Raw genomic sequence first — 18782 nt, 5'->3', positions numbered from 1 at the left:
TCTTTTTAGGGAAGAAGGCAATAAAAGTAACATTTAAACTACAAACATATGATGGGCAGAAAGTCCTATTGACTTCGACTTATCATGACAGTGCATGCATAAAAGACAAATTAGAGGAAACGGTGAGCAAAGGCATAAAAGTTACACTATACCCAGATATTCTTAAATGTGATGCAAGTTAACAGGTATATAAGAGATGGCTCTAGATGATTTATGTAATTACCTTTGCTATCAAAGGATCCTTCAACTCAGCAACAATTGAATAGTTCACACTGTCAGCATCGCTGCAAATAGGTAACAATTTGTAAGCAAGACACCTACAACCATAAGGACCTCACTATGTTTGCTCCTTACACCAACATATAGTTTCTTACATTGCATCTGGAAGCTCATCCTTCACTAGCAAACCCTCTTTTACAAGCTCCTCTAGAGATATCAGGGAGTGTGTTACCACAATTAGCATCCTGTCAACCACAATGGAACTCTCCTTAAATGCATCCACAGGACTGCATGCCCGGTGGGGCTCAATTCAGTTTTTATAAGGATGAAGTCCTGTTGGTGTAAGTTTTCAAATTCCACTATGACAAAAGCTAATCATGCAAACTGAATTAAAGAGTCAAAGGCCAATCATCATTCCCACAATATAACAACCACTCAGCAAGGGACAGTAAACTGTCCGTTGCTGACTGCTTGCGGCATAAACTCTCTCTCAGAAAGGCCAATTCACAAAGTTATTCAAACAACGAAAAGAAAGAAATCGCACGACTAACAAAACAATAGCGAAAGGAAGTTATGTCACCTGGCCAGAATAAGGAGACCCCCCCTTCATAAGGTTTCCTCGCAGGGGGGACGAGAGGGAGAACCTGAAAAGTGCAAAAGAAACGAAACCATTTGGATTTAACACCAATAGAATATTTCAGACAAACAGTACTGATTGAAAAATTCCACAAGATCAGTCCTGAAAGACATAGAAGACAGTAAAAACATAGTAAAGACTGTAACAGAACATCTAGCCTATGCCCCGGTCAATTCTAGCAAAGAAAACCCACATGCAGTCACAAAGCAAGTAAATTTTAATGCTCATACCAACCTAGGATTGCCAAAGTTACAAAACATAGAATCATGAGCTGAATTCCTCAGCCTCACCGACACAAAACGCAAAGCTCGGTCCACACCAACCTGCCAGACGGAGCAACCGGAGGCGTGCAGCCAGTCCAGGAAGCGGAACGCCTCCTCGCCGAGGTCCCCAATCCCGTACGGGCCCCGGAACGACGTCGGGTGGAGGAGAACCCCGGCGCGCCTCCGCTCGCCCGGGTCGGCCTCGGGGAACCGCTCGCCGTAGTCGGCCGGCAAGTCCTCGCCGACGGCGGCGCCCCCTCGCGGGGAGCGGCGCGCCACTTCCGGAGGGCCCGGCCCCAGGCCGGTGGCCGCGGGTCGCGGGCGAAGGTCGGCGAGGCCGCGCACATGGAGGGGGATGAGGAGGAGCCGCGTAGAGTGTGAGCGAGGGAGGAGGAGGAGGAGGAGGAGGAGGAGGAGAGAGAGGTGGAGATCGCCATGGAAGTAAAGTAGAGAGAGAGAGAGAGAAAGTGGTGGAAGGAAGAAGGAAGAAGAAGAGGAGGAGGAGGAGGAGAAGAGGGAGTGCGACGGACGGCGCCGGGAAGCACGTGAGGGAGTGCGGCGCCGCGGCTCGTGGCGGAGATTGATTGTTTCGAAAGTTGTCTCCAACGTGGGCACGTCTTCCAAAGTTAGAAATTGCAAATTATTTATAATTTATCCTCAATTTTTTTATAATAAGTTTTATGTCGGATCACGCGCTCACGCATAATTCATCAAATTGCCATATTATTTTTCGAATTATCTCCACACTCGCAAATTTGAGGACAACCCCGATTGCTGCCGAGCTCAAGGCCATATCGAGGTTGATGGTCGCCATGGTTGAAGCTCTGCTGCAGGGCATGGCCTGACGACCTTGAACCGTTGGCCCAAGCTGAGCTCACGTGGCTCGCAATGGCATGACTAGAGCGATCTCGCTATAGATAGAAAGGATAATGACGCGAACAGTCTATGAATTTTGGTTTAATGTGCAATGTTATCCCTAAACTTTTAATTTGTTCAATGCAGTTCCTAAATTTTAGCATAATGTTCAATATGGTCCCTAAAATTTTAATTGTTCAATGTGGTCTCTCAACTTTTGGTACATATTCAAATTAATCCCTAAATTATATGAAAATGTTCAAAGTAATCCCTAAATTTGAAGTAATTAAAGGACTACATTAAAATATTTTCATATGGTTCAAGGAATAAATTAAACATATATCAAAAGTTAAATTAAAAGTTCATGAACCATATTACACATTAGGTTAAAGTTCAATGATTACATTAAATAAATTAAAAATTCAGAGATCATATTATGTATCGGATCAAAGTTAAAAAACTGTTTATGTCATTTTTTTCAAAATAGAAACAAGCATGCAAGGAGAGGTACGTGGACGGCGCGAGTGGCCAGGTGTCGTTGTTGACATCCGAGTGTCGTTGCGCGCTATATGCTATTGTACGTAAGAAGATAGAAAACGCCAGAAAAGAGAGTAAGAGACGGGTTTCGGTGTAGATCTTGGGTGCGCACGAGGCAAATGCAGGTGTGTTTTTTAGGTTGGGGAGATGCAAAATTTAAGTTTTGAAATGTGAGGAGTGAATTTGATATGGAGAACAAAGATAAGGATGGCTTTCGCAATTATCACACTGGAATATTACTTAAAATTACTGAAAAACATCCAATGTTTTCATCTCACTAACATTTTCCATCCTCTATTTTCAAATATACATCTTTTAGCATCCACCCTTTTTATTTAAACACCGCATCCTATCGGAGTAATGAAGTTTTTTGTGCTAATATTTGATTAGTGTAAGATGCGGTTTCCTGCGAATTTGACGTGATATTTCTAGAGTTAATGTAACGACAAACCCCAAACTGATATATATGTAACAAATTTACGTCAAACTAATTTTTTTATCATGAAAAACTCCGAACCAGTATATCTGTGATAAATTTACTATAAACTAATTATTTGACCACAAAAAATTGGTATATTTGTGACAAATTTATTATCCGTTAGTTTCTGTTAAATTGGATTAATACCATGAAAAACCACAAAATGATACACATGTGATAAACGGAAAGTAAAACTCCAAACTAGTATATCTATCAACTACCACGTGTCATCCAACTCAGAAATTCAACGGTAAAATTTAACGAAAACTAAACAAGGGTAAATTTGTTACATGTATACCAGCTTGGGGTTTTTTATGGTCAAAAAATAAGTTTTGGATAAATTTGTCACATATGTATCAATTTAGGATTTTTCGTGGTATTAACTCATATTTCTATCAACATTTGTTTTGCCCAAGGAGTTGCTTTGGTTGATATAGGGCATGTTTACACCATTTAGAGATGAGGAGACGAATTGCTAGTATTCCAAATGCTATTTTCTATTTATGTAATGCCTCGAGTCTACATTGTGTAATATTGTTTGCTTTGGGCCTACTGACCCTCACGACTTTAAATCGCGTTACACAGAAAAAGTCAGCCCATGACTCCCCCCTAGGCGATGTGGAACAAGAGAGGCTCCCCTCCCTTCTCTGCGCACATCTGAAGACTGAGGCGTAGACACATCACCATCTCTCCTCCTCGTGCACCGCCGCCTGAGCCATCACACTCTCCACCCCTTAGGAGTACAGCGTCCTTGTTGTGGCCCCACACGCGATCGGGAGTCGGCTCTGATACCATAATGTGACGTTCTGGATTTAACTCACTCGAGGTATTGTCCGCTTTGGCCCGTCCCATACCAAACCTCATGGTTTTGTCCTTTGGCATACAAGCAAGAATTTTCCCTAGGAGGTCACCCATCCTAGTAGTGCTTTGGCTTGGGTTCGCTCACTTAACTTTGGAATTCCAAAGCATTGCTTGCTTCGCTCGCTTAACTTTGGAATTCCAAAGCAAAGCTTGCTGTTACGTCAAAAGGCGCCTCCGTGAGTTAATTCCGGGTTTTTCACATATATATTCCGTGAATCTCTCTCTTCATGTTCAAGGTACGCTTCTGTTCATTCCCGCCCCATTTGCCATCCTAGAAGCTTGCCAGGAGCCGCTCCTTGTCCAGACCCTCTGGCCCCGGTGACCACTCCCCGCCCTTGTCGGACTGGGTTGTTACAAGCCCACCAGCTTCCGAGTGGTTCGTCCCCAAACCACAAGCCTACTGGAGGGGGTCCTACTCTGATACCACCTGACTGTGTAATATTGTTCGCTTTAAGCCCACCAACCCTCACGGCTTTAAAACTCGTTACATAGATAAAGCCAGTCCATGACTCTCCCCTAGGCGATGTGCGACAAGAGAGGCTCTCCTCCCTTCCTTGCGCACATCCGAGGACCAAGGCGCAGACGCACTGCCATCCCTCCTCCTCATGCACCGCCGCCTGGGCTGTCACAATTTACCACCGAGCATATAGGTGATTAGAATACTAAGGAACGGAGCATAAACCTCGGGTCTCGATACTCTCGGAGCTCGAGTTTCTTCAAAATCATGTGGTCGGAGCACAAACTACAAGTCTCGACGTTCTCGGAGCTTGAGTTTTCCAATACACCATGGCACACGCAGGCACCTCAAAATACTATTGAACGGAGCATAAACATGAGGCCCCGATACTCTTGGAGCTGGAGTTCTTTAAATCCTGTGAGGCGGAACACAAACCTTGGGTCTCGACGCTCTCGAATATGCTACCTATGACTAATTGCAGAATAAGTTCCAAGCACATTCAATCAATGTGGATTAAGTTCACAATGAACTTGCCGGATGGAAGACAGGAACACCTTTCCATGGCAGATTCAATCATTTCCGGCTCGATTCGCCGTCGTGTCTGTCCCTATAATAATCCCGATCCCATTCGTGAACCGCAGAGTTAGCGAGAAGAGTCGTCGGGCCGTAGAGCTATGCTTTGCTCCATCTCCGACCGGAGAATATTTCCTTGAGTTTCTTGACATGGTTGGGCCATGCGTGTAAAAGACCTCCATTGCAGAGTGGTGTTTCGAGAGCAAAAGCTAAGTACCCTTCACAGCTAGTACTTGAAAAGAAAAAACGTCGAAAGAGATTATGCCAATCCTCGACTTGCCAATCAACATCGAAATCACTAGCAAGTGTACTATAACCTCCATTTTTAACACTCAAGAGCAAATTATGCTGTTTACATATCTAATCACCTAATCACATCTTATATTACACCCCAACCCAACTATATCAGATTGCAGTATCAGCTCTTTTGCGACGGCATCGAATTCCGCCTCGAAACTTTGTTCCTTTGCATGCCAATATCATTACTTGCAGCGAATTATACCATATGCCCAATCCCTAGCTCGACTTCTCATTCTCGCAGTTCTTTTCAACTTTCTTGGTATATATAGCAACTACAATTTTCACACACAAGAGAAGGGCTACGAGGAATCCCGGAAACCTCAAATAGCGTGCCGCATGATCCTGCGTTGTCCAATCCTTGCTTCAGATATCGTCTGACCAATCACTGAGCTCACTTTCGTAGAACAGCCCATCAACGATTTGGTCGATGAGGGAGTCGATCAGTGTGTTGCAACTGAGAGAGAAGATGCGGCCTACTCTGGTTCGGGCACTGGAGAACCAAGCAAAGAACGCGGCGCAGGCGACAGCTCCGAAGCACACCCCTGCTGCTTCAGCGATTCCTTGGACATCCATCTTCCTGAACAGGGAGTTTCCAGTCACCGCCTCCTCCGCCACTGTCGCTGCGAAGACAATCTGGTTGACAATAACATCCAAATTCATAAGGTCAGATTATGTACTTCCCGATTCATATCAGTCAATGAGCAAATTATGGGGAAGCAGATCAGCACAACACGAGACAAGGCAATCACTGTTTTGACACGAAAATGATATACCCTTGTCTAGACAGAGCACCCTGTACAAGCAATATAATCGGGACATCGGTAACCGAAGATTTCGATACTTAATTCGCATTTAACCTTTCAACTTTTGAAAAATTTGTAACTTTCTAGGATGAGCAGCTCCAAGCTTCTGTGTACTTGGGCACTCTCCAACCCCAAAACAAAATCTGTAAAATTTGGCCTTAAATGACTCATTCATATAACTTCCGACTGAAGAACTGACAAACAACTCCCTGTATCAACATCCAAGAATTTGCAGACAACCCACCAACCCTAACAAGCTCAGTTTCAAATACTGCTACTTATCAGATCAAGTCAACTGCTTCGGCACAAGTAAGTCCACCTTAGGTACATGTAAACTCCCAAATCAGTTAAAACATGAGTACAATCCGGATAAACGGTTAGAATCTGAAGTTGTATATCCTAGTTGTATGAAGAATCCAACTTGTAGTATTCACCTTGCCAATGAAAATATCTTCTGCTACAGTAAAGTAGAGGTACAGAAGACGAAACATCTATCAATAATGAGGATAAACAGAGACAGAGACCTCCATCTCATGTGATTCCAAAGCATAACCATGGATTTTTCTCTTCAATAAAGCAGAACAATCAAATTGAGTTGCTCCCACACAACATGTCTAGGCGTATATACAGATATATACATTCAGAAGAACTGTTGTTGAACTGAAACTCGTACCAAGAGCAGTCACATCAAGCAAGTTGGTTTCTTTAAAAGAGAAGAAAAGTAAGAAAAATGGAGATCACACAAACACTGACCATGGCTAAGCGACCAGAGATAATCTCGACGTCCTGGCTCTTCTTGGAGCTCTCGATGTACTCCGACAGCGTCTCGAAGAAGGGCGACACCGCATCGCCGCCGCCGCCGTCGGCCACCCTCTTGCTCTTGATGATCCCCACCGGATCAGAGCCGTAGGACCTCAAGTTGCACAGCCGAGGCTGCAGCAGGATCTTCCCGTTGCCGCCGTCGGGCACCGCCTGCTTCGGCCTCTGCACCGAGACCTGGACCGGGCCGGCCGGCTCCCTCCTCGCCACCTCCTGCTTCGCTGCCGGCAGCCGGCAGTGCACTGCACGCGCCGCCGTCGCCATGGGTGCTGAAGCGCGGGTGGGTTCCAGGAATCTTGGGTTCGCGTTCCGTTTCGGGGTGGCGTCAAGTCAAGAAGGGCGTGCTTTGGAATCTTCGTGGTATTCTGGAATGACACGTCTGTCGTTTATGCGCGAGAGGTCCGGAGTGGGTGACGTGGCGGTGGGTCCCGGCGACGACGCGGCGGAGGATGGTTCGTTAACGTGGTTGTGGGAAGGGGGGTGGCTCGTACGATAACGTGGTGGGGAGCGGTTGGCTACGGCGGCCTTACGTTTCCATCGTGAAAAGGCTAATTGCTTTTCGTGCGGGCGCTCGTGACGGGAAAGTTGTCGCATGCGCACCGGTTTGGTCGGCCGGTGCGCAAGATCCGTCGGATCCGGTGGATTTCGCGTGGGGCTCATAAAATTCGACGGATGATATGCATTAGAGTTTGGATGCAGCTAATAGTTTTCCTCCGGTCAGAGCAAGAACGTGTGGACAAAGACGGGACATTGTTTCGGTAATTAGAACAACTACTGGCGTGGATCACACGTGCGTCTTATACAGACTACGCTTGGTGGATTGGATTTGTCTAGGGATTATTTTTTGGGCAAGGTTTATCTTGTTTCCGCTCATATTTGTCTAAATAAACACTTTTATCTGTATACAGAGGTGGCAAAATGGGTGGTTTGGATGGGTCATAAATGGGTTCGACTCATTTATTTATTAAGTAATTTAAATGATTCATATCCAACAAAACCTTGATCTAACCCAAATCCAACCATATAACACATGGTAAAAACAAGGGTTAATACCACGAAAAATCCTAAACTGGTACACTTGTGACACATTTACCCCAAACTATTTTTTTGATCATAAAAAACCCCAAATTGGTACACCTGTGACAATTTTACCCCAAACATATCACAAAAAACCCTAAACTGGTACACATGTGACAATTTTACCCCGAACTAATTTTTAATATTATTTTTTTGAATTTTTTTCTTTTCTTTTTTTTTCCTTCACCTTCAATCTACGGGCGGTCGCGGTCCGGCTGCGACGGCCAGAGGCTGGAAGGCCGGTGAGGCGCCTCGCCCAGATCCGGCGAGGCGACCACCAGATTGGGCGAGGCGGCGCCTCGCCGGTCTGGGCAAGGGCCGCCCTCACCGCGTCGAGGCGAGCGCCTCGCCCGGATCCGACGAGGGCGACCCTCGCGGTTTGGCCAGGTGCCCTCGCCCGGCGTCCGGCGGCCTCGCCCTCGCCGGATCCGCGAGGGCGACCCCCGCCTGCGTCGAGCGAGGCAGTCCTCTCGCCGCCAGGAGGGCGACCCTCGCCGATTTCCGGGCGAGGCGGCCCCTAGCGGACGCAGGAGAGGTCGCCTCGCCGAGATCGGGCGAGGCGACCCTCGGCCGCGTCCGGGCGAGTGCCGCCCTCGCCCGAGTCGGCGAGGATCGCCCTTGCCCTGGGCGGGGCGAGACGGCCCTCGGCCTCGACGCACGGCGGGGCGCCTCGCCGGCTTCCACCTGCTGGCAGTCGCCGACCGCGACCGGCGAAACCGAGTTTGAAGATGAAATAAAAAAAGAAAAGAAAAGAATAAAAAAATAAATAAAAAATTCGAAAAAATAATATTAAAATTTTAATTCGTGTGGTAAAATTGTCACATACCTTCTGATTTGGCCGATTTTTTTGGTAAGTTCGGTAAAATTGTTACAGTGTACGATTTACGGGTTTTTTGTGATCAAAAAAATAGTTCGAGTGGTAAAATTGTCACAGAGTATACTTGGTTGGGGTTTTATTGGTCAAAAAAATAGTTTGGGGTAAATGTGTCACAAGTGTACTAGTCTAGGGTTTTTCGTGGTATTAACCCTAAAAACAAATAGGGTTAATACCACGAAATGCGTTTGGTAATTGAACAAAATTTCTATTCCTAAAATAGAAAAAAACATAAATACATTTGGTAACAGTACAAAATTTATATTCCTGAAACACAAAAATTTCTATTTCCAATTTTCTCATATGATTATCTTTTGAAAGTTTTTGAAGAAGACAACTTCTTTGGTATTTTTTAATAACTTCAACATTCCTAAACTCGTGATTTTTAAGTTTAAAAAAAATACCATAATGGGGTCATTATGAGAATGGTATGGCCTAACAAATAAAATCATAAATATAGAATTAGATGACCTTAATACGATTAAAAGAAATGTATTCATAATAGTTTACAAACACATTACAAAAGTCGGAAATGCAAAGTCATGAAATCTCATGCATATTGTGATCCCTTACCATTTTATTTGTAATATTTTTCCTAATCATGTTTATCTTAGCTACCTCCTCAAGTGATGTATCATCTACAACCTCCACTTGTGTAGGTCCAATGGGTACTCTGGATCTCCATATAAGGAAAATTTTTTATCCATCTTCCCTTCCTCACAAATGTAATTATGGAGAGCATAACATGTAATTACAATAAGTGCTTGCTTTCAAATTGAAAATGGAGGCATGTGTCTAAAAATGAAGAAGCGATTCTTTAATGCTCCAAATAACCTCTCAATGACATTCTTGAGTGAAGAGTGCCTATGGTTGAACAATTCTTTTGCTGTTTTGGGCCGTCTCCCTCTACCCCTATAATCATTCAAATAATACCGTTTACATTTAAACGAAGTTAAAAATTCAGGAAGTGATGCATAACCATAATCTACCATATAGTATTTGTTTATAAGAAGGTATACTTAAATTTGTTATGATATGCAACCCCTATACAATTATAAAGAAAATTATTTCTTATAGACAACGAAAATACCGAGCGATGGTTAAGAAAATTGCAATCGAGGAGCCCCGAGTGCTGCTAAAAGCACCCGACAATCATTGGCAGATTATTCCCACCCAACATACACAAAAGTAAATTTCATATCAAACGAACAAGCACACATCACATTCTAGGTGGTACTTCCTTTCCTGCCTCTAAATGGGATCTGCTGGAACATAGGGATGGAAGCATCAATGTGGGTGCCATCAATAGCACCTACGCAGCCTTGTGATTTCATAAAAGTCTAGTGTTACACAAGATTATCAACTACATGTATTTAATTGTGTAAAATCAATATGAAAATCATACATTGAAGTAGCGTTTATGGTTAGGATCCATAAGAATCTCCTTTGGGACAACATCAAAGTAAGGTGGTTTGATACCTCTTTTGACAGTTTGATAACTGTTTTCAACACTATATTGAAATACATGCTTATTGTTTCTCCCGAATGTTGGAATCTCTCACATAAATCTCTATTGGAGTTTTTGTGACCAACCAAAAATAAGAAGATCCCAACTTATTTATCTACCCTTATATATCAACTATCTTTCAACCAACCTCTTGCCGTCATTAAACCACATAGGTTCAGAAAAACATGTCTCTCCAACCTGAAGGCTTCATATATCATATCTGAATGTCCATAAACAATCTCTATTATCCATTTGGGTCTTGACAATTTACTATTCCTAATAGGTTCTTTCGTATGCATAGACATGTCCAACACAACAATGCTCAACCATACTATCATTACGTCAATATCAATGTCATCCAAAACCTGTTCAATTTGTGCTACCTGCCCATTAGATACACTATTTTGTCCCCCTTCCATAGTACCTATGCTATTACACAAATACAAGAACATTAATATATATATTTGAAAAGAAATACCCAATAACAACCAATAACATAAGTCATAGAGTGAAATAAACCAAATATAAAAATCTCACGCAATCCATTGTACCCAACCCCCCACACAAATGCAAGAGTCTCAACATCAATATATTTAAAAACCATATAACAATCAACAACATAAGTCATACAATCAATGAAACCTTACGCAATCCACAATACATTTCTCAATATCTACTAAGGAGATTGGAGAAATCCATTTCTCCTTTAAGCTAAGGATGTGATAAAAGCCTCCCTCCATATGGCACTAACGTAGGCTCGTTCCACTGCTTTGTTGTAAAGATTCTGCTCTAACTCAGGCATGCTAACTAGGACTCCAATCACAGCAGATACAAAGAAGGAGTCTACAGGTGGTGATACGACCTGTGAGGTAAAAAAGCCAGCGACATATTGACTTGCCCTAATTTTGATCAAATCTTGTAGAACTTTTATAGGTGCTACCAATAACAAATGAGTGACTCTATCTTCTCCTCTTAGTATTTTGAGTCCTATTCAACTTGTGCTTGTCATGAACTGGAGCAGTAGTTTGGTCGAATGTAAAGACTCCCTCTTGACCACCGTCTGCATCACCACCACTAGTGTCACCTTCGTCCTACACCATCAAATCTTTGGCATTTCCTGTTGCATGCTCCCCAGTAGTCGGAATACTGAGGAAACCCATCATTCTTGAATTTTGTCCACTCACTATTATCCTGCAGTTTTCACAATGATGACATATATCAGCAAGACAATGAAACCTCTAGCCATGTACATGTATAGTGATCGCAAAATGACCAAAGGTCAAATGATCCCTTGACGTGATGTTCCCATATACTTGGATCATTGACAACAACTGTTTTGTTTACATTATTCTAGCCATATTCGGATTGTGAAAGAAGTTTCTTAAAACTACCACATTATTTTCTCAATTTGTTTACCTTGTTCTTCAACTGCACTTGATTATATTGGAGTCCTGACCGTTTTTTTGAATTCGGTCCGTATGTTAGTCCACCTTGCTTTGTTGTAAGTAGAGCGGTGCGATTTCCCTTTTTGACCTCTTCTACCAACAAACCGACATACAAGTTGGTTAAAGAGTCGGTCCACTTTGCGATGAATGCCTCTTTCTAGGATACCATTTAACCTTTACTAGTTGAGCATCATAAGAGTTCATGATAACCATATGTGTAAAGATGTTAAAAAAGTGTCGAACCAAATACAAACATATTCATGAATACATTGCATGGATAGAGAAACAATTAGGAGCACATATTTATGTGTCGTGGGAGTGCATGTGAACTCAGCTATAACCAAGGAGTGAATATGTACCATGCAAAGTAAGTGGAAACCAAACAGAAAGAGAAGACCTAAAAATATATATAGTTCGTTTTTACACAAATTCCCTTGGTCATGATGAACAAGTCAAGAGCACAAGTAGATCTCAGAAGGGTCTAATATGCAGTGAGTAGTTCAAGTTAACGAAGTTGCAGAAGACCTCATGGCCAAAAGGTATTGACTAAAATAGATTCCTCACTACCCGGATCCTTCAATCATCTATAAAGAGAATCAATCTGGAAAGTAGGTTTCTAAACATGTCAACAAATGTCTGTTCTGTCTATGAAGAGCTTGAGCTATATTAGTAACCTATAATTAGCACTTCTCTGCACTGAGTTTGTTAAGCTTGTTTACTTAATCTCTCCAATGAACCATGACACAAGGTCTTGCATTTCCATCACAATGAAGCAAGTTGTGCTGCATCGTCGACGTCCCTCCCAAGTTCACCTACTGAAATCCAGCACATGCTCGATGCTTCCCTCGTCAAAATCAATCGTCAGGACCGATAACGACTCTCACCTTTTTTTTTACATCAACTAATTTACTTATACAAGATGTGCACGACAACTCGAAGTAGAGCAAATCGACATTAGGGTTTCAAATTTACAAACAATCAGAGCAAATCCATATGCAGAGCCATTCAACTTCAAGAAGTGAGAATCACAACAAGAAAATGCATAACCACAAAGAATGGAAGAGAAAAATGTGGATCGGGGCGATCGAAAGAAGCAAACGAGAGAGAGGCGAACACGATTGGAGCAATCGATAGCTGAGCGAAGACAAGGTGACTGGAGAGAGGCGACGTGACCGAAGAGAGGCGATGCGACTGGATAGGGCGACTGGACAGAGGTGACCACTGGAGGTGAGCTGTGTGCAGATCTAGACTGGAAGAGAGGCAAAAAAGGCAATGCCACAGCAGAGAGCCGATCGGATAGAGGCGACGCCACCGGAGAGAGCCGACCATAGAGAGGCGACGCTTTGGAGGTGATGAGCTGAGATGGAGATGACGTGCGCGAGCTTGAGAGGCAAGCGAGTGTTGCGAGGAAAATAGAGATATTAGGGTTTATGACAAAAATCGTTTCTCGTTTTTGTTCTAGAAACAAGAAGTAAATTTTTTTTTGGGGTTAATACCACGAAAAATCCCAAACTGGTACACTTGTGACAATTTTACCCCAAACTAATATTTTGACCACTAAAAACCCCAAACTGGTACATTTATGACAAATTTACCCTCCGTTAGTTTCTGTTAAATTAGATTAATACAAAAAAAAAATTACAAACTGGTATACATATGACAAATGAAGGGTAAAACATAAAACTGGCACATTAGTTAATTGCCGCATGTCATTTAACAAAGTAATTTGACAGTAAAATTTAACGAAAATAAATTGAGGGTAAAATTATCACATGTGTACCAGTTTGGGATTTTTTATGGTCAAAAAATTTGTTTGGGGTAAAATTATCATAGGTGTACCAGTTTGGGGTTTTTCGTGGTATTAACTCTTTTTTTTATTTCTTGTTTCTGTTCCAAATCTATTTCCTGGTCACTTTTCTATTTCAAGAAATAAAAAAAATAACTGACATTACCGAATGTATTTATGTTCTTTTTCTATTCCAGAGAAATAAAAAAACAGAAAAACAAAAAAACATAAACGTTACCAAACACACCCTAAGCCTATCCAAAATCTCTCTCAAGAAACGCAAAAGGTTTAATAACTTGTATTTTATGTTAAGAGGTGTTTATATAACCACATTCATCAAAAGTCATGGGGAAAAGCACGAGAGAGCGGGAAGACGAGGAGAGGTAGCGCTAGCGAGCGGGGCGAAGTCGGTAGACCAGGCGACGGACAGTTGCGACTGGAAGCAACCAAAGCAGCAATGGCGGGTGTAGCTACTGTCTTAAAGGTTTTTGAAGTGGGTCCAGTGTTTATAAATGATTGCATAGACATAGGTAAGTGCCAAATGGTATTTTAGGATAAAAGTGGCAATTTCGTAGAAAGTGGTTTCTTGGGAGATGATATGATGCCCAAGCAGAAAGGTGAGAAAATAAAGATGTTTATTTTAATAAAGGACGCAAAAATGTATCCAGGTGGAAACTTGTGATGGTTTTTTGTACCTCTTGCAAAAAAACTAGATGTATACTACAATATAATGTTTATGTAATTGCGAAAATCCGAGGTTACTCACGTTATAAAAGCCAAAGTCCATGAATGGTAAGTTTTAATAATTAGCACAAAATAGTCTTTAAAAGTTAACCAAACATAACAAGAAAAATAGGTCTGTAAAATAACTGTAATGAATTTTATAGAGCGTGTGTTGATAGATTGTTACTTTTTGTAATATAAACCTTGTGGCGGGCAATACTTTCGCTTTTTCTTAGTACAAAAAACATAAATATATTCTCAATATATAGATGCTAATGTATGGATTCATCCGAAATTTTTGTAGACAACATTATAAATAATAATGGGGGACTGTTTCAAGTGGGAAAATTACCAAAATAATCTTAAACCTATTACAATTGTGCCAATTTAGTCTTAAACCTTTTTTTGTGCCAATTCAGTCCTACTTCTTTTACATTTGCACCAATTCAGTTCATCAGCCAATTTTGGTCGGCCGGTGCTGATATGGACATCGACCGTCCGACTAACGCTGACGTGGTAATTTTTTAATATATATATTTTTTATTTAATTTATTTTGTTATTAATTTTTCCTTTATTTTCTTTTCTTTCCCTTTTTTTTTCTCCCTTCATCTTCAACTTTTAGCTGGTCATCAGTCCAATGGCCAGCCAGAGGCGGGGGCTGGCGAGGCTCGACCTCGTCCAGCGACGGCGGGGACGAGCCTGGCCAAGGGCGGGCGAGGGCTCATCCTCTCCGACAACTGGCGAGGTTGACCTTGCCTAGCAACGGTGAGGTCGAGCCTCACCAGCGACCGGCGGGACCGACCTCGCCGGCCTTGCCTCTGGCCGTTCGCCGGATCGGCGATCGGCTAGAGGTTGAAGATGAAAGGAGAAATAAAAGAAAGGGAAAGAAAAAATTAATAAAAAATATTCGAAAAAATATTTAAAAATTGTCATGTCAAGATTCTTAGGATTTGGTGAATCGCAAGACAAATACAAAAGGTTTATGACTGAATTGGCACAATTGCAATAGGTTTATGACTGTTTTGGTAATTTTCCCGTTTCAAGTAGTGGTAATCAGTTCCTAGGTGGGTCCTTCTAGGCCTAGAATTGAGAATCGACCCCATGACTCTCAATTCCAAAAAATTGGAGCCGATCAAATTTTTGTTTTGTCCAAAAAATAAATTTTTTTATAATAAAATATTGACATTGCATTATTTCACTACAAAAACATATGTTGGTCAAGTGATTATGTTATTGTTTATTCATATTGAAGACTATGGTTTGATTTCCATTTGTGCAAAAACGTTTTTTTTAAAGGGAAAATTGTCTAAAAAGTCATAAACCTATTGCACTTTTGCCAATTCAGTCATAAACCTTTTAAGTTTGCTAATTCAGTCCTAAACCTTACTTCTTGCCAATTGAGTTCATTCGGCCAATTTTAGCCAGCCGGCGCTGACGGCTGTCTAGCCAACGCCGACATGATAAATTTTAAATATTTTTCGAAATTTTAATTTTTTTTCTCTTTTTTTTTTTTGCCCTTCTTCCCTCTGGTCGATCCGGTAACTGGCTAGAGGCGTGGGCCGGCGAGTTCAATCTCGCCGGCCTCTGGCGAAGCTCGCCCCCGCCGGCCATTGGCGAGGGCGAGCCTCGCCCGCCGCTGCTAGGCCGACCTCGCCTAGCCAAGGCGAGGTGAAGCCTAGCGACGGCGAGGTTGGCCACGCCATGGCTGGGTGAGGCTCGACCTCGCTGGATCTGGGCGAGGTCGAGCCTTAGGCCTCGCCTTAGCTGGGTGAGGTCAGCCTGGCAGCGGCGGGCAAGCTTCGCTAGAGGCCGGCAAGGTTGACCTTGTTGGCCCGCACCTCTGGCCGGTCGCCGGTCCGGCCAAAGTGAAGAAGGGTAGAAGAAAAAAAAAAGAAAAAAAAAATTAAAAAATTGCCACGTCAGTGTTGGCGCGACGGATGGCGCCGGCCAGCGGCTACGTCAGCGCTGGGTGGACTCAATTGGCAATTAGTGAAAAGATTTAGGACTGAATTGGTAAACTTAAAATGTTTAGGACTGAATTAGCAAAAGTGCAATAGGTTTATGACTTTTTAGATAATTTTCCCATTTTTTAAAAGACCGTTTCAACCAGAGAACTGGCCAGCATCAAAGGCAGTCGTGCACCCACTAGGTCGACGACCTCCCACTCATTTTCATTTCACTTTTTTTTATGTAAATTTTAATACACTTCATTTTCATTTTTATGATTGTATCTATCGTGATATCCAATATTCTATCGATTAAGAGATATGATATTGAAAGTCGGTCACATTTCTTTCTCATTATCATATCATAATCCTTACCTTCGCGTCCAAATGCAACATAAAAGTATGAATCGATGTACTTCGTAATGAATCGGTGTATGTGCAATGGACACATTGTGACATCTACAAGAGAAGCTAATAATTGCACCCAACGCAATTTGTTTGGTACATGTGAGCCGTTAGATTTTGTGGATCCCAAGTGGAGCTTACATGATATGACGGATTGCATTACTAGACTTAAACCGGTTAGGGGCAACTACAGTTTTCCGACCTAAAGGGCTAAGCCCGACCGGCACTAGAAATTCAATGGCATATCGAAAAACACAAAGAAATACGATTGAGATGAGAGAAAATCTGGGTAAAGCCACAAGCCGACAACTACACGATGAGAATTTAAACACATGTCAAACTTCTTTCTTTGTTGTTCATGACCATGGACAATACACAAAAAGAGAATTACATAAAAAGACTTTCTTTCTACGTAGATCTATAAGAAAAGTTGTCTTAGATTGAATGATTCATTAAGCACTGCCTTCCCCTTGAACTCTCTTCACTCCCCTGGCCCTCATTTTCTACCTTGTTCATCCAAGTTATGATCCATCGCTTGTTCTTGCCGTGAAGCTGACGATGAAGAATACACAGCCATCACCCGATGCAGCCTCGCACGATCATTTGTAACCCTTCACTAGATGATTTCGTTATCATTACACATCAAACTCAAATCCTCACAAAGAATACACTAAGCTCAGGCCCATTGTTGCCCTCCGGGCTCAGCATGTAAAGCGTCTCCGAGTCCTTCGACCCGACGATCCGCTCAAAGTGTGCCCGCATGTAGGCCAGCTCACCGTCGGGTCCCTCCACGTCGGAGTTGCCTGGCAAAACCCCGGCGCCCATCGACACGGCCTTGAGGAGCTCCATCACGTTCAGGTCCTCCTCCGAGGCGTCCCTCTTGACCCCGTATCCGGACTTCTTCCCATTGCAATACATGGTCCACAAGGGCTCATCTAAAATCTTGGTCTTGTCCTTGTCCGGTCTCTTCTCACATTCTAGGGCGATTCTCACCATGCCTGAGCTCAGCTCCTTTTGTAACACGCTGGTCTGCATGGCTAGTTCCACCACCAGCGTGGGGAGGCATCTGGGGGTCTCTTGCAAGGACAAGCTGACTCTCCCTTTCCGGTACCCGAATAGCGTGCCGGTCACGCGGGCCCCCGAGATCGTCCGGTGGGTGTCGGGGATACCCATCGGGAGCGTCGGAAACTTGCACACCGGGGTTATGATTGGGAGCGACCGGAACACGGAGCGGAAGACGTGGAACACCTTGGTCTTGTGCCTCTTCTTCTGGGACGGCTGGACTAGGGAGAGCGGCTGACGGGGAGGTGGCGGCGGCGAAGGAGCTGCCTTTGTGCGCCAGCGGTCATCGGACGAAGCGGTGGTTGCGTATCTTGGCTCCCCCATTATTGGATGTTCGTGGACCAGCAATGGAAGGATGCCATGAGAGAGAGAGAGAGAGAGAGAGAGAGAGAGAGAGAGAGAGAGAGAGAGAGAGAGAGTAGGTTTTGCTTGGTTAAGGTTGGTATGGTTATGAGGTTGGAGAGAGTTTTCCGATCCTAAAATTGAGGAAGTTTGAACCTCCCCAATTTTGGCTTCAAGAGATTCCGGATCTGCATGAAATGTGCAACAGACATACACATAAGTGGCCATGCATATATAATGCAATCGCAAAGCAGTCAGAAATTAATTAACCGATCTATATCGATCATACCGTACACTTAATTACTTGGTAGTTATAATGTGATCAATGGCTAAGAAGATCGACACGGCACGGTTTCAACATGGCGCCGCGCAATCCGGCCAAAAGGCTGTGGACACGGCGGTCTAGTACAGCTGATGAGTGGTTCAGATGGTCTGAATGAGATTGAGAGATATATGCTTGCCTTATGAAGGAAGGTGGTCATGGGTTGAAATGAACCAAAGGAAATGGGACAAAGCTTGGATTGGTCAAACGTAACAACCTGTTCCTGCAACTTGGCTTCTCTTTGGCTCTTGTTGTACCCGTGCTTGGAACAGGAAGAAGATCTTCAGCTACCTATCGAGGGGAAATTTGTCCAACAAATCCTAAATTTATTGCACTTTTATCAATTCAGTCCTAAATCTTTTAATTTTGCCAATTGAGTTCTACACCTTTTCACGTTTTGCCAATTGAGTCCATCCAGCCAATTTTAGTCATGGACGCTAGCCATCCCAAGTGACACAAGCGGCACTGATGTAGACAATTTTTAATAATA

At 43.1% G+C, this 18782-nt stretch overlaps 3 protein-coding genes and 1 pseudogene across 3 annotated transcripts; all 4 read right to left on the bottom strand.

The window, feature by feature from the left end:
* Positions 1–445: 445 nt before the first annotated feature.
* Positions 446–1581, bottom strand: LOC130136998 (uncharacterized). Its single transcript, XM_056307680.1, has 2 exons — positions 1180–1581; positions 446–863 (listed from the first exon to the last, which is right to left on the bottom strand). The coding sequence occupies exons 1-2, from the start codon at positions 1554–1556 to the stop codon at positions 791–793; spliced, it is 450 nt and encodes a 149-aa protein (XP_056163655.1). The 5' UTR covers positions 1557–1581; the 3' UTR covers positions 446–790.
* A 3575-nt stretch (positions 1582–5156) lies between these two features.
* Positions 5157–7167, bottom strand: LOC130136997 (stress enhanced protein 2, chloroplastic-like). Its single transcript, XM_056307677.1, has 2 exons — positions 6737–7167; positions 5157–5813 (listed from the first exon to the last, which is right to left on the bottom strand). The coding sequence occupies exons 1-2, from the start codon at positions 7064–7066 to the stop codon at positions 5544–5546; spliced, it is 600 nt and encodes a 199-aa protein (XP_056163652.1). The 5' UTR covers positions 7067–7167; the 3' UTR covers positions 5157–5543.
* A 2749-nt stretch (positions 7168–9916) lies between these two features.
* LOC130136988 (uncharacterized) lies at positions 9917–10679 on the bottom strand (annotated as a pseudogene).
* A 6130-nt stretch (positions 10680–16809) lies between these two features.
* LOC130136996 (protein MIZU-KUSSEI 1-like) lies at positions 16810–18017 on the bottom strand. Its single transcript, XM_056307676.1, has one exon. The coding sequence runs from the start codon at positions 17950–17952 to the stop codon at positions 17215–17217; it is 738 nt and encodes a 245-aa protein (XP_056163651.1). The 5' UTR covers positions 17953–18017; the 3' UTR covers positions 16810–17214.
* Between the last annotated feature and the right edge of the window lie 765 nt (positions 18018–18782).

Source organism: Syzygium oleosum, unplaced genomic scaffold (assembly GCF_021117445.2).
Source record: "Syzygium oleosum isolate NSW1041296 unplaced genomic scaffold, Sole_v2.1 Sole_v2.57, whole genome shotgun sequence".
NCBI lineage: Eukaryota > Viridiplantae > Streptophyta > Magnoliopsida > Myrtales > Myrtaceae > Syzygium > Syzygium oleosum.
The sequence above is the reverse complement of the archived record's forward strand: the minus strand, read 5'-3'. Positions and strand labels throughout refer to the sequence as shown.

Excerpts from the sequence above, each read along its gene's own strand:
- LOC130136998 (XM_056307680.1), bottom strand. The coding sequence starts at position 1,556 with ATGGCGATCTCCACCTCTCTCTCCTCCTCCTCCTCCTCCTCCTCCTCC. Across the intron at positions 864-1,179 it reads CCGGTTGCTCCGTCTGGCAG|GTTCTCCCTCTCGTCCCCCC; the intron begins GTTGGTGTGGAC and ends TGCACTTTTCAG.
- LOC130136997 (XM_056307677.1), bottom strand. The coding sequence starts at position 7,066 with ATGGCGACGGCGGCGCGTGCAGTGCACTGCCGGCTGCCGGCAGCGAAG. Across the intron at positions 5,814-6,736 it reads TCTCTGGTCGCTTAGCCATG|ATTGTCTTCGCAGCGACAGT; the intron begins GTCAGTGTTTGT and ends ATTGTCAACCAG.
- LOC130136996 (XM_056307676.1), bottom strand. The coding sequence starts at position 17,952 with ATGGGGGAGCCAAGATACGCAACCACCGCTTCGTCCGATGACCGCTGG.